General features: G+C 43.0%; 1 protein-coding gene across 5 annotated transcripts in view; it reads left to right on the forward strand.

Annotated features, from left to right (window-relative positions):
• The window catches only part of PODN (podocan), a 123,064-nt gene that overhangs the window by 72,118 nt on the left and 35,402 nt on the right, over window positions 1-15,544 (forward strand). For 3 of the 5 annotated variants that reach the window (XM_073593509.1, XM_073593510.1, XM_073593511.1), the window contains one exon: window positions 14,508-14,777. In XM_073593509.1, coding sequence (XP_073449610.1) covers window positions 14,508-14,777 — 270 coding nt within the window. Of the gene's footprint in view, window positions 1-1,929; window positions 2,079-12,704; window positions 12,892-14,507; window positions 14,778-15,544 lie in introns of those variants that run through there. The other 2 variants (XM_073593513.1, XM_073593512.1) reach the window with 2 other exon arrangements.

Consider the following 15,544-nt stretch of genomic DNA (forward strand, 5'->3'; position numbering starts at 1 on the left):
GATGACAATAACAATCTGTGTCCATCAAACCTGTGGTCGAATGTGCCTAACCTTAACTCTATTAGTCCAAGATTATTCTACATAGAGAGAAAAGATTCGACATAGAAAGAAAAGATTCGACGTAAAGAGAAAAGATTTGACGTAGAGAGAAAAGATCGCTGCTGGAATTGGTGGGGGAAGTAAAATAAAAATAATGATGATGATGAATGTTATTGTAACCAAAGAGGATAAGCAGTAAAATAGCTAGAACTAAGTACACACGTACTTTGGCTTATGGTGTCTGTTGAAAGTTCTAAGAAGATTCGACGGAGCAGGTAAACTATACGGCGTTGTACAGTTTAGCTGCTCCGTCGAATCTTCTTTGAACATTCGACAGACACCATAAGCCTTCAATGACAGATTCAACCTTAATTTGGATTTTCGGACGAATGCAATTGTTAACGAAAAACGGAATAAATAAAAACGAATTTCGGGAGTAACTAAATAAATGTATTTTTCGGACGAAAACGAAATTCCAAAACAAAATATTTCAGTGTGCACATGTCTAATAGCTGCTGGACTTCTGTGCCCCAGCCGCCTGTGCCATAAATGAATACAGTTGCTGTGTAGGTCATTAGAGACTATATTGGCTTGATGGTCTGTGGTGATGAGCCTGAATAGGTGATTATCCAGTTTTCCTTTTGTGAGAATCGCTTATTATTGTGAATTGTGCATTCATTACCCTGAAACTTAACTGTGAGACCGTTGTTTACAAGACTTTTCACTGACAGAAGGCTGCCTTCTAGTTCTGGAACATACGGCACTTTCTTTACGAGGATACTGTGGTGACCTCCTTGTGGTGTAAATTTTGTCTTTTGCACTGTAATCAATGTTTGTGAAGATGGTCTCATTGCTAGTCATGTGGCTTGTTGCACCTGCCACGTGGCTTTCCGCTTTGTGTCACTTTAAAGGTGCCACTACATAATGTGCTCTGAGATCCACCTGGCACCTAATCTTGGCTTCGAACCGACTTCTCTCCTGTCTCTGTGCTACCAAAGACCCGTTATGTCTCTCGGGCGCCACTTGTCTGCAGACACCACTCCAGCACATCAGCTGTACTCCTGAGTTCCCCTGCAAGCACTCCAGCAGGTGACCCATGCTACTTTGGGCCTGACTCCTCCTGTTTCACCATAAGGGGAGTCTGGAACTTAGCCGCAAGGGAAGCCCCCTCTCCATTGGCCTCCAGCACCAGGTATGTGATATGTAGTATGTGTGTTTTTGAATGAATTGTAATGTTCATTGCATGCTCACTGCCTATGATCCCATGTTCTCTTTTCCTATCTTCTTTCGCCATTCAAGGAAAAGCAGATGATTTAATCTCCCCTTACTTCTTGAAGTTCCAACCCACCCCCTTTCCCATGTGACACTAGTAGACATCATCTGAGTAGAGGGAACGCAATTGAGGCATCTGTGAGGCACTGGCCACATCACCAGTGCCTCTAGAGACTAGAAAGTACAATGCACCGTAGGTAAATGTAAATAACAGCCAAATCCCTTTTTTCCACTATAGCAACTAAGATGATTTGATATCAGCATGCAACACATGCAACATGATTTTATTTCTGCTGAGGGGGAAACATCCACTTTAAATGATGTAGTTTAAAGTTATCTTGTCAAGACATTCCCTTGAACAGGTGCAGCATTATAATTTCCATGCCTTTGCCATTGTTTCCATACACAGTACAGATTGGTGAAATCTAGGTTTTTGTGCATATTACACTGATGTATTGGGAAACAGCTTTGGATCAACACAGAAATATGAGGCCCCGTTCAACATTACATCCTTCAGATCTCCCCTTGTATAAAATCACATCCAAAATCAGTAATGAGTGGATCTGGCTTTGACGCTGGACTCCCCTCCTCCCCCTCGCAGGCTTCATGACATTTCCATAAACCCTTCACATCTGCCAGGGAAGGCAGGACATTCCCCCATCCCACATCTGGGCTGGAGCCTGTTTACTGGGAGGCTGCAATTAGAAGGCTCCTTGAAATGGCATAAAGTGATTCTCTGAATGCTCCTGCATCTCTGTCTCTGCAAGGTGAGGGGGTAGGGGGAGTGGTATATAGGAGACAATGATAAGGGGAGATGGGAATGTGGAGAATAAAAGGGGGGCTCGTAGAGGATGGGGAGTTAGAAGAAAGTTGATCACCAGAGTTAGCAGAGTGTTAATGGGGAACTGAGCATATGCATGTGTGAGTTCCTTTACACGAACAGGTGATTAAAGTATAAATTCAATGATAATCTTGATTCCAATTTTAAACATATGTTCAGGTGATATACATTTGCACATAATAACCAAGCTTAACATTGTCCTTTTTTATTCTTGACATGTAATAACAATATTACAGTTTGTATGTGATTAGAATAGATAATCAAATATAGGGTGAATATAAATTAAACAGGAAATGTATACATCATGTATTAATAATATATATACATCAGAGGATGATAGAGAACTGTGGTTTTCTTTTTTTGCATTTTACATTTTAAGGGTTATTCTTGTTGGTAGAATCCATCCACTTTCTATTAACATACATAAAACCCAATGTTATAATTCTTATCTAATGATGTGAATTGCGCATGAACTGTTAGCTAATCTGGCAGGCAGAAGTACTGATTTCCTCTTTTAAACAAAGATTACAGTTGAGCTTCATAGTCAATCCGATATTTCATCCTGTGGCATATGAAGGAATGATTAAGATCAGGCCAGTTCCAAGAGAAAGAAGTATTACCATATGTAAACAGGCAAAGGCAATGTCTTTATATAATGCCAAGATGTTAAAGTAAAACCAACCTAAATCTTTCAGTAGTGTCATTTTAGAAGCAGATTGTGATGTGTTGACCGTAGATGATCAGCCAAGAGTTTTAAAGTGAAACTAAATGTGTATACACAGCTGAACATCTGCTCCAGATTTCACAGATTTACTCAATTGTAGTTGGAGATGACCCATCTATGTTTTCACAGGGACCCGATGTCATGGACACAGGTTCAACAGGTCTCCAGGAGATAGTGGTTTCTACAGGGACACTTCTTTTTAAGTTTTTCAAAGCAGTTATACAGAGCGGAATTTTCCAATGTGTTTTCCAGTTCTGGTACTCAGGGATCACGGGATTGTACTCAGGGATCAAGATTGTTTTAAAATAGGATTGCTCTGATTTGGGAACCATACATTTTAGAGCTGGATGCTCTCTCAAAGGACCATATTGGCTACATTAAGGCTGAACTCAAGGCAAACAGCTAAAAAGGGAAATGATTTACACATATACACATAAATGAACTGTCCTACCAAACAACGGATTTGTATTTCTGTCCATCCAGTCCTGAGATTTACACAACTGTTGGGCAGGAGATCTGATTTTTTTCTGCTGCGGTTCAGTTACACTTACAAGTCTTGTCCCTCCCCCAGCCTAAAGCCTCGTACACACGGTACGATTGTTGGAAGGGGAGTTGACAGGTTGTAGTCCGAAGTTCTTACCGTTAGTACGCTCCTTTTGACAATTGTTTTCCAATTTTCCGCCAACAAATGTTGGATGACAACAAAAAGGGAATTGGCACTGTTCTATGTGAAAAAAAACATGTGTATATATAACTATTTATAGTATGTGTACCACCGAATAAACATATATATATATATATATATATATGTGTGTGTACATATATATAAGGTATACAAACTATGTATATCCGGCAAGGACAAATCCTTCCTATCACGCGTCGATAAAAAGTGACATGTGCTTAAAGATTGATTTGTGCAAGAGATAAAAAAATAATATAATAAATTAATAATATAAAAAAAATATATAAAAATATAAATGTATGAAAGTGTATATATAGAGATGCAATCAATAAATAACATCAACTAATATTAATAATGCCCATCAATCAACAATAACAAGCTGTGTGATAAATATCAAAATATAAACATATAAGCTCAATATAACTGCTGTGGGTGATGTCCAGTAATAAGCCAAAAAATTATTGAAAATAAGTGTCCATATAAAGTGACATAGTGCTTCCTCCAATTAGTGAAAGTTTTTTCCGAAGGATAAGCAGAGAAAGTGCTGACAAAAGTGACTGTGCTCCCCTCTTGTGCTTTCACTCACCAGAGCGCTTTACCCCTGCAGGGGTACAAGCGTGAAGTATAAATGATGTGATCCCGATCTCAAAGTTGTGATATCCCCTTGGTTTCCAGCTTCGGGGCAAAAAAGTTCATCCACGGGCAAGAGAGAGGGAGACTCCAGTGTCTCCCCTCTTTTGCTCTTGGCCTGGGAACCTCAGAAAATTTCTGTCTAGGAGAGCAAAATAGGGGAGACACTGGAGTCTCCTTCCCTCCTGCTCGTGGATGCCCTTTTTGCACAAATCAATCTTTAAGCACATGTCACTTTTTATCGCCGCGTGATAGGAAGGATTTGTCCTTGCCGGATATACATAGTTTGTACACCTTATATATATGTACACACATATATATATATGTTTATTCGGTGGTACACATACTATAAATAGTTATATATACACATATGTTTTTTTCACAGCGCCAATTCCCTTTTTGTTTTTTTTACACTTTGATTGGGTTTCACCTAGGTGGGACTTTTGTATAGGGAGGCAGCAGTTACATACATCCTAAGCGCGGATTCTTCTGATAATCTTCAAATGTTGGATGACAGGCTAGTAAATTTTTGTCAAACGACAGCTCCACGTCAGATTTTCGGATGGTCAGTACACAAATCCGTCACACTAAAGTCGAAAGTACAAACACGCATGATCGGAATCATTGATCACCAAACACGAAATTAGCAGGGGCCTAAAGGGTGGCGCTCAAGAGCTAAAAATTCTTCGTAGTACGTCACTACATTCGTGTTTGTGGCACGAAAATTTGTGTAATGTTAGTATGCAAGACAAGATCCTGGCACATGCCCTTTTGACAAAGGTTGACCAACAATCGTAACGTATGTACGAGGCTTGTACAAGGATGGATTCACACCTATGCGTTTTTAGTGCTTTTTGCATTTTGCAGATTTGCACTACAGAACGTGTTCCATAGGAAACAATGTTAAATGGACTGTAGTGCAAATCTGCAAAATGCAAAAAGCACTAAAACTGCATAGGTGTGAATCCAGCCTTTAGGTCCGTACACACGGTCAGAGAATCTGAAGTTAAATTTCATCCAATGAACTTTCGATTTGAGACTAGCATCCAACAAAAAAACAACGAAAATTCGTCCAATAATTTGACCGTGTGTACAAGGCTTAAGGCCTGATTCACACCTATGCGTTTTTAGTGCTTTTTGCATTTTGCAGATTTGCACTACAGAGCATGTTCCATAGAAAACAATGTTGAATGGACTGTAGTGCAAATCTGCAAAATGCAAAAAGCACTAAAATTACATAGGTGTGAATCCAGCCTAAGACATGACATTGAAAGGAGAAGCAGCTGACTGATGGGATCACCTAAGTGTACAAATTTGTCAGCACACCATGGATCAACAATTTCCATCCAAAGGTTTCTTTTATTGAAAGAGATCACATCACAGAGATAAGTGCAACGTTTCTGAGCCGTGCAGGGCCCCTACGTCAGGCATGTGATAAAGTGCAACAGTGTCAAAGCAGAATCGAATTATATTTCTATATATATTTCTACAATAATAGGGATTTACTGCTCCTGCCTGCTTGAAGTTACTTTGATGCCTTTAGGTTTTTAACGTTTTCTGACGAGATTCTGACGTCATAGGGTGGGGCTGTTACCAATTTTTCTATTTTCTCTAATTTTACATGTTCTGATTGGTGATTAATGTATTTATATTCTGCTTTGACACTGTTGCACTTTATCACATGCCTGACGAAGGGGCCCTGTGCGGCTCCGAAACGTTGCACTTATCTCTGTGATGTGATCTCTTTCAATAAAAGAAACCTTTGGACGGAAGTTGTTAATCCATGGTGTGCTGACGAATATGTACACTTCCTTGTTGTTTCCAGGACCCAACTGGTAATCGCTGCAGCAGCCACCATTTTAAGAGCCATACTTTCCAGGAATGTGTGCGATAGGAATATTGACAAGACTGATGGGATCGCCTCTCTGTCACTCTGCTCCCTCCTTCCAACGGCATGCTTGTTAGCCATTGAGCACAACTGATTGGCTTCTTGTGCTACTTCTACCTTCTGTACTTGGATTTAGGCCTGAATCACACCTATGCAGGTTGCAGTTTGCATACTCCAGGTGCATTTTGCGTTTTTCAAAACATGTTTTTGATCCATTGAAGTCTATGGAACCAAAAACCAGAAAAAAGTCCCTAGCCCTTTCCATAAAATGCACAGATGTGAACTACATCCATTGGAAACCATGTTAAATGGACTGCAGTGTGTTTCTGAAAAACTGAAAACACACTAAAAAATGCATACCCTGTTTCCCCCAAAATAAGACCCAGTGTGATTGTCAGTGATGGCTGCAATATAAGCCCTACCCTGAAAATAAGACCTACAAGGACCTTTAACTAGGGCTTATTTGGGGGGTAGGGCTTATATTGCAGCCATCACCGACAATCACGCTAGGTCTTATTTTCGGGGGAAACAGGGTAGTTGTGAACCAGGCCTTCAAGAGGATGATACCAGGTCAAACGCAAGGACTTACACTGATTGCATTAAAAATACATTTCATGATTACAGAGCTGCATTAATTTGTGCCTGGGGATCATCTTTAAGATACATTTACAAAGCACTACTTTTCAGTAAATAATAAAATTGGGTGTGGGAAAGAGATGAACACCTGTCAGTTTTTTGGGGTTTTTTTGTATATGTCTCCTGCTCTGTTTGTCTGGTGAAGATAATTGTCCATTGGATTATTTTAGTTGTCAATGGGTTTACGGGATTCTCCAAAAGTTAGTGGTTTCCACAGGGACATTTGCTCTTATGTGCTGAGAATAAAAGTTATTTAAAGCAGTGTTTTCCAATTTGTTCTCCAGCTCTGGTAATGAGGAATCACCAAAATTGTTTCAAAATAGGATTACTTACTAAATTAGGAACTGTTAATTTTATAGCTGGAAGCTTTCTCAAAGGACAACATTGGCTATACTAAGACAAAACAGCACACTTAAAGCGGAGTCCTGCTGAAAAAAAAAATAATTAAAAGTGAGCAGCTACAAAAAGTGTAGCTGCTGACTCTTGATAATCAGACACTCACCTGTCCCACGGTCCAGCGATGCGGGCGAACGAAGCCTCCCTCCTTTCCTCCACCTCTCCGAGGCGCCGGCATTCTTACTGTGGGCGCCCGGCTTTGGCTCCACAGCCGGGCACGCACTGCACATGTGCAAGCCGTGCTGTGCACTGTGAATTGCCCGGCAATCTTCTGGGACCTGTGACAGATGATCTTCCTTCTGGTGCCGCGGAGCCCTGGGAAGTGGGAAGTGGGAGCTGGATGCCTCTAAAAAGAGGGTCTCCACCCCCCCCCCCCCCAAAAAAGATGACATGCAAAATGTGGCATGTGAGGGGGGTCACCTGCACTTAAAGCGCAAGTTCCATTTTTGGGTGGATATTAAATTAAATATTAAGGTTTATCTAAAGCCAAACATTTTGGTTTTGGGTAGAATGGGAAAGATGTGAACACATCAGGTTTATTGTTGTATATTTATATATATGTCTCCCACTCTATCTGTCCCGGTGACCAGTGTTACAAGAAGAGAAAATAATTGGCTATTGGATTATTGTAGTTGTCAGTGGAACAGGAAATTAGGGGACAGCTTCCAATGGAGAAACCTGTTTTGGTGGCAATTATAAAAGGACTTTCCTTTTCTTTGGAAAGATTTCCTCTCAATTCCTGTTGCGTCTCTAGCAGTGGAGGCTGGTGTTTTTTTTTGGGGAGGGGCCCGAGCCCACCCTTTTTGAATCACATGTTTAAAAAAAATGCCCCCCCTATTGGAATCCATGCATCCGTGTAGATTAGGGTGCCATGCGCCCCTAATGGACGGGCCGCCACTGGTCTCTAGCACAGGAAGTAAAGGGAAAGCATTGCTTCCTTCTATTTTACCATTCTCCCTTCTCTCTGTGTATATTTCAAATAACAAGACTCATCAATAACAATACTTTTGTGTTCTGTCAGCAGGGAGAATGCAAAATGAATCACTGCTAGGTTCTATAGGATTCCCCCCATCAACACTGTTTGTGTAGATGGGGGAATTGACCGAATTGAACTGGTGGTTGCAGAAAAGAAAATGGCATCATCTATGGTTTGCTTTAGCATTGTCTCTGGGAAGCTTGTATAATAAATATTGTTAATGTGGATGTCATTTGTGTTTTCTTTAAGATAGCCATATATTACCCACTGACTTCAAAAACTTTAGATAAAAACTTTAATTATTTTATTTAAAATACATCAAAGCAGCGTTGTGTAAATCCACACTGGTTCATACTGGGATTCTTTCCACCATGCTGTTCATTCTTTTAAGGACCTCATTAACACGCTTGTTGTTTTCTGTTCTGTCACTGTGATTATAGTACAGTAACAAAGATATGCAAAACTCGGAATGGTTGTTGTATTTTTCATGTCTTAGAGGTCGCAGCATGCGGTGGAGCCACCAGCACAGCTCACACACTGAGTCTGTAAAACATCAGGACAATGTGAAGAACTGCTAGCCAATTTTTTTTTTTCTACTTTTCCTCCTGAACTGTTGCCAAGAAAGTTAGAAATTGTGATTAGTAAAACAGCTGGGAACATTCAAACCAAATCATAGCAACATACGTGGATATACTTCATCTGTGACTGATAGAAACTACCATTCTTCTTTACATTTTGTGGCAATTGATTATAATTAAAAATGTAATAATAATTGGATCTGAACTGTAGGTACCGTAAAAAAATGAAAGGATGACTATTACTGCCCAAACTCAAACAGTGAACCTCTATATTAAAAAGCTAGCCACAGTCAAGGCAAACAGCTAAATACACAGGTGAAATCAGGCCCGGACTGGGACAAACAGGGACTGGGGGGGGGTATGTCGGTAGACATTCGCGGGGGTGCCTGGTGTCCTCCACACTGTAATATGCAGGGACACTGTGATATAAAGGGGACTGCACTGTAAAGGGCACTGCAATGATTACAGTGCCCCTTTACAGTGCAGTCCCCTTTATATTACAGTGCCCCAGTCCTAATGTGTCCATACAATGCTAGTACTGTCTGTCTCCTATTGTACCCACAGTACCCACACTGCCCAGTGACACTGACCTGCTCTCTCTCTGGTGGTGCTGGACAGCGTGGCTCTCTTTCTGGTGGTGCAGGTAGAGCGTGGCTCTCTTTGGTGGTGTAGGTACAGTATGGCTCTCGTGTGGTGCGGGTACAGTGTGTCTCTCGTGGCTCTCTCTGGTGGTGCGGTACAGCGTGGCTCTCTCTAGTGGTGTGGGTACAGCGTAGTTCTCTCTGGTGGTGCGAGTACAGCGTGGCTCTCTCTGGTGGTGCGGGTACAGTGTGGCTCTCTCTCTGGTGGTGTGGATACAGCGTGGCTCTCTCTCTCTGGTGATGTGGGTACAGTGTGGTTCTCTTTCTCTGGTGGTGCGGGTACTGCGTGGCTCTCTCTCTGTTGGTGCGGGTACAACATGGCTCTCGTGGCTCTCTGGTGGTGCGGGTACAGCATGGCTCTCTCTCTGGTGGTGTGGATACAGCGTGGCTCTTGTGGCTCTCTCTGGTGGTGCGGGTACAGCGTGGCTCTTTCTGGTGGTGCTGGGGCTATTAGTTCCCCCAGCACAGTCCTCTCCTTTCTTTTTCCATGTCTCCTGTAGTAGCTGCTGCAGTGTAGCGCTCCTCAGCTTGTTTCCAGATTTTCTCTTTTCCCCCCAGCAGAGTGCATGCTGGGGACTGTAGCCAGCTCCCTGCTGAGAACAATTGGACCATCAATCTCTGGGACTACATTTCCCATGATGCATTTTCCCATGAAACATCCTGACAGCAGCCCGCAGCTCCCCCCCCCTTGCTCCACCATGCGGACGCCCATGGCTGGAGGAGGAGACGCGGAGAGCAGAACTGTCAGTGTTGGCTCTGAGGCTGAGCTGTGTGTGAGAGAGACACACAGCTCAGCCCATGCAGCCGCTAGTTCCGCCGGAGAAGACACAGGCCGCTTAGCGGTAGGCGAGCGGTGGCCACGGCCTGCGTTAACCCTGTCCAGGCCGCGGTCGCCGCTTTCCTCCCTCTGTGCGGCCTGATCATCAACAAGCCACAGAGCAGGCGGCCCCAGCCCATTGGGCAAATGCCCGGTCTGCCCTATGGCCAGTCCGGGCCTGGGTGAAATACATACACTCATCGGCCACTTTATTAGGTACACCTGTTCAATTGCTTGGTAACACAAATTGCTAATCAGCCAATCACATGGCAGCAACTCAATGCATTTAGGCATCTAGACATGGTGAAGATGACTTGCTGAAGTTCAAACCGAGCATCAGAGTGGGGAAGAAAGGGGACATAAGTGACTTTGAATGTGGCATGGTTGTTGGTGTCAGACGGGCTGGTCTGAGTATTTCAAAAACTGCTGATCTAATGGGATTTTCAAACAGAACCATCTCTAGGGTTTAACAGAGAATGGTCCGAAAAAAAAGAGAAAATATCCAGTGAGTGGCACTTACGAGGACAAAAATGCCTTGTTGATGTCAGTGGCGGCTGGTGCTCAAAATTTTTTGGGGGGGCGCAAACAAACTGGAAAATTCTGAAAAAAAACCTCATCAATTGCAGCCTCATTGTGCCTATCAAACACAGCCACTGTGCCCATCAATCGCAGCCACTGTGCCCATCAATCGCAGCCACTGTGCCCATCCAACGCAGCCACTGTGCCATCAAATGCTGCCACTGTGCCCATCAAATATTGCCACTGTGCCATCAAATGCCGCCACTGTGAGCCCCCCCGCCCGCTCGCCATCTTTCCGGCACTGTCTCGGTGGGGCAGCAGGTGACGGCGGCAAGCGGTGTCCCCCATGCATCTCTTCTCGTCCTCTCCTCCCGATAGGCATCCAATCACACCGCCTGATTGGTGGAGAGGCGGTTCAGTGTTAGGAAAGCAAATATTAATTCGCTGTTCTAACACACCTGGGTGAACTGCCAGCGCCAAGCATGGCGCTCGCAGGTCACCTTTTATAACGCCTATTAGAGCCTATGGCTCTAATCAGGTGCTTCAAAAACACCCCCCGCCACTGTAATTCAGGCGACTGGAGCCCGAAAAGGGGTCGGGTGCCTGAATAGGGGGTGGTAGCAGCGGCTCTGGATATCCATTGGTCATAGAAAGGGTGGCTGGAGAGAGGGGGCGGCGCCCGTGTGCCCTTAATGCCACTGGTTGATGTCAGAGGAGAATGGGCAGACTGGTTGGAGATGATAGAAAGGCAACATTAACTCAAATAACCACACGTTACAACCAAGGTATGCAGAATACCATATCTGAATGCACAACACATCGAACCTTGAAGCAAATGGGCTACAGCAGCAGAAGAACACACCGGGTGCCACTCCTGTCAGCTAAAAACAGGAAACAGAGGCTACAGTATGCAAAGGTCCACCAAAATTGGACAATAGAAGATTGGGAAAACGTTGCCTGGTCTGATGGGTCTCGATTTCAGCTGCGAAATTCAGATGGTAGGTCGGAATTTGGTGTAAACATGATGAAAGCATGGATCCATTCTGCCTTGTATCAATTGTTCAGATTGGTGGTGTAATGGTGTGGGGGGATATTTTCTTGGCACACTTTGGGCCCCTTAGTACAAATTGAGCATCGTTTAAACGCCATGGCCTACTTGAGCATTGTTGCTGACCATAAGTGAATAAAATGAGGTAGATATGTGGCGCTAATCTATCTTAATGTACCAATCACAGTTGAAGAAAGGACCCACCAAAGCTGCACTAATCTGTATAGCTACAGCTACAGCTTCCTATTCACAGTGCAACTATGCATCTAAAATATCAATACTCTAAGGTCAGTTCAAAATCCGGTCAACAACCACAGATAGTTACCACAAATTACAATGTACCTTCCTACTTCCAAGTGCAAAGTGCATGAGTGCCAGAGGTACCACATAAAATATTTTCTTGGCACACTTTGGGCCCCTTAGTACAAATTGAGCATCGTTTAAACGCCACGGCCTACCTGAGTATTGTTGCTGACCATGTCCATCCCTTTATCACTACAGTGTACCCATCTTCTGATGGCTCCTTCCAGCAGGATAATGCACCATGTCACAAAGATCGAATCATCTCACCACTGGTTTGTTGAACATGACAATGAGGTCACTGTACTCCAATGGCCTCCACAGTCACCAGATCTCAATCCAATAGAGCACCTTTGGGATGTGGTGGAATGGGAGATTCGCATCATGAATGTGCAGCCAACAAATCTGCAGCAACTGAGTGATGCTATCATGTCAATATGGACCAAAATCTCTGAGGAATGTTTCCAACACCTTGTTGAATCTATGCCATGAAGAATTAAGGTGGTTCTGAAGGCAAAAGGGGGTCCAACCCGGTACTAGCAAGGTGTACCTAATAAAGTGACCAGTGAGTGTATATGGGAGCTGTTTTAACTGCCAAAAGCTTTGTATTGGTGTCCATCCATTCCTGAGATTTACATAATTCTGCTACAGTACTGCTCTGTCTGGCAGGGGAGGAGACTGGTTCTTGTTCTAATGCAGTTTCCCTTCCACTTACAGATTCCCTCTCTATTCTCATCTTGTGACTGAACAGGGAAAGAAGAATTAGCACTGAAGAGCTCATCTGTCCATCACTCTCCTTTGTCCTCCTATCAGCATGTTTCTCACGCTACACTTGTACAACTAATTGGCTCCTTGTGCTGCTTCTCTCCCCCCTGTCTAAACTCTGCTCCACAGTGCACTGCAGGTGATTGATCCCAGGCCAAATTCAGATACTTACACTCCTTGCATTATAACAAAAATAAATGTACTGATGTATTAATTAATACAGAGCTGCATAGGGCTGTGCCTTTAATATTCACCTAGAGTTCAGCTTTATTATGAAACTGCACTGTAACAATTACCATGATATGCTCGGCTTGGCATTTTAGCTGACCATTGTCAACAACCCGGATTAACATTATTTTCCAACAGACTTCACCAGAGGGTGTAAGACACAGACATTTCATGTTAAGGAGCAGTAAATTCCTAGTCAATAGTAGAACCTTGCCCCATTACAGCCAAAACTAGGCAAGGTTTTAGTTGAGGTTGCTCTTTCGCCTTTGACAAACCCACCTATCCTAGATTACAAGACTTCTTCCCTAAAATCGGTGTTATTCTTGTGGCACATTTCAGTAGGGTTGCCACCTCATCCCTTTAAAACCGAACACATATTAATTACACAGGTTCTGTGGCTAATTAAGGTGGCTAATTGGCGCCTTATCTGCAATTGGCCTCATAACCTGTGTAATTCATATGGGTTCTGGTTTAAAGGGATGAGGTGACAACCCTACAGTAGAGCCTCATGGTGGTTGGTGGAGCTAAGCTTCTTTTGCAGGCAACATAGGAAGAAAACAGAATGAAACTATCCAAAGTTTTTTATGGGCATCTTCGAGCAGTACCCCTAATCCTAATGTGTACATAAGCCTTGCTGGACAGAGGCATATCAGGCAGCTTTAGAAAGCTTCACGCCATCATATTTTGGTCCAGCGACAGCACAAGATCTGTGGTGGAGATCAATGATTGGTGTAGTCAAGCAAGGATTGCAGTTGAGGTCTAGGATCGGGACATAAAAATTTGAAACTGGAATGTAGGTTCAGGATCCATGCAGATGGTAAATGAATGCTTTCTGGTAGCAGCAGGTGGTGATAGCCCTTGATCAATGCTCATCAGCACCGCAGGTGAGTTTTGGTTGGGGTTGAATTTAGCTGCAGCAAACTTCCAGGATGTGGCCCTCACAATTGACTTGACAGCACAGAAATGATCAGGCAGGGTATCAACCATGCAGCAGAGTTGTGGTCAGGGTTAGGCCAGCAAAATGAAGATAAGTAACTAGGCAGAATTGTCATCGGGGGCAACAGTATACTGGGAATAGGTATAGATTCCCATGTAGAAGTAGAAGCCAAAGGCCATTCAAGATAGGATAATACAAGGTTAGAAGAGCAAGGTCCAAATACAGAGGCATGTAGGAGCTAGGACTCAAGTCAGCAAAGACTACTCATGTACATTCAAACCAAACCCAGATGATATGCCAATTCTAGCTGGTGGGTAGAGAGCCTTTCAACAATTACAGACATAAGACCACATGAGACAGAGGTGTAGAGAAGGCATGACAGACCACATAAGTAAACAAATGATAGCAAAGTGCAGGGTGGGATACAGATTTCCAGAATGGCCAAGAGGTACAGAAAGACATAAAAATGATCACACCAATTTATGATTCTAATGTGTATTACTTTTTGTCATTTATACTGTATATTATTGTACTTTTTTCTAAGCCATTTTGATCCATATGAAAATGATCTACTGTTCTTCATCTTACAGTGTATGGAAATGTGGCCCTGTGTTCCCACTCTATTCTTTACGCTGCTGTTGGTCTCCTCTAATGGAGGGTATGGACAAGAGGAAGAAGAAGAAGAAGACTATGATAACCCATCAGAGAGCGTACTGCAGGACATAAAACCAACCTCCAAATCATTGCTGTGTCCCAAGGATTGTACCTGCACACAGGAAGGGGTTGTGGACTGTGCTGGGGTGGATCTGAAGGAGTTTCCTATAGACCTTCCAGAATTTACAAATCACCTATCTCTGCAGGTCTGAACAGTTAAGAGTCATGCAGTCTGTATAACATATAAGTTTTCATTCTTCCAGCATATTATATTATAATTATTACATGCTGTTTATATCCATTAGAAATGTTTTTGTCCACGTTTTTTTTTTTTTAATTCACTGGAAAATACTAGGAAGTGTAAATGGGATTCAGATTGTACTGAGATATGTTATATTAGCTAGTTCACTATCTTCAGTATAGTGTAGTCTTTATATTATTGTCTTCTTTCTTTAGATCAGTGCTTCTCAACCTTTTTTCAGTCGAGGCACTCTGTACCTCGACAGTCTCAAGACTAAATGTAAAAAATGATTCTAATAGTTTTACATAATGAAAGTTACGTAAGACACCTAACATTAGAGGTGATATATTCTTCCAAAGCAAATACACTTTTGCACGCTGGTACTGACTAGTATTCCAGTGTTTCTCCTCTCCCGCAGTTTCTTTCCATCACTCATGCTAATGTGACCCCAGTGCTGATGGAGAGGGGCAGGGGAGGGTCAAAAAAGTATGCTGTGCAGGCGATCAAAACCCTTCTTATCAACACTGATGACATGCCGGAGGCTGGAAGGTTGTAATGGTGCACAATAAAAACTTGTGGCTTTTGTGTGACTAAAATGCAGGCTTGATCCACCTGCTGGCTTGTATACATGGACAATTTTTAGACATTTTGCCAAGGCACCCCTGAAGAACCCTCAAAGCACCCCAAGGTGCCTGGGCACCCTGATCGAAAAAAGGTTGCTTTGGGTCACTT

The sequence above is a fragment of the Aquarana catesbeiana genome, linkage group LG07 (assembly GCF_042186555.1).
Source record: "Aquarana catesbeiana isolate 2022-GZ linkage group LG07, ASM4218655v1, whole genome shotgun sequence".
Lineage (NCBI taxonomy): Eukaryota > Metazoa > Chordata > Amphibia > Anura > Ranidae > Aquarana > Aquarana catesbeiana.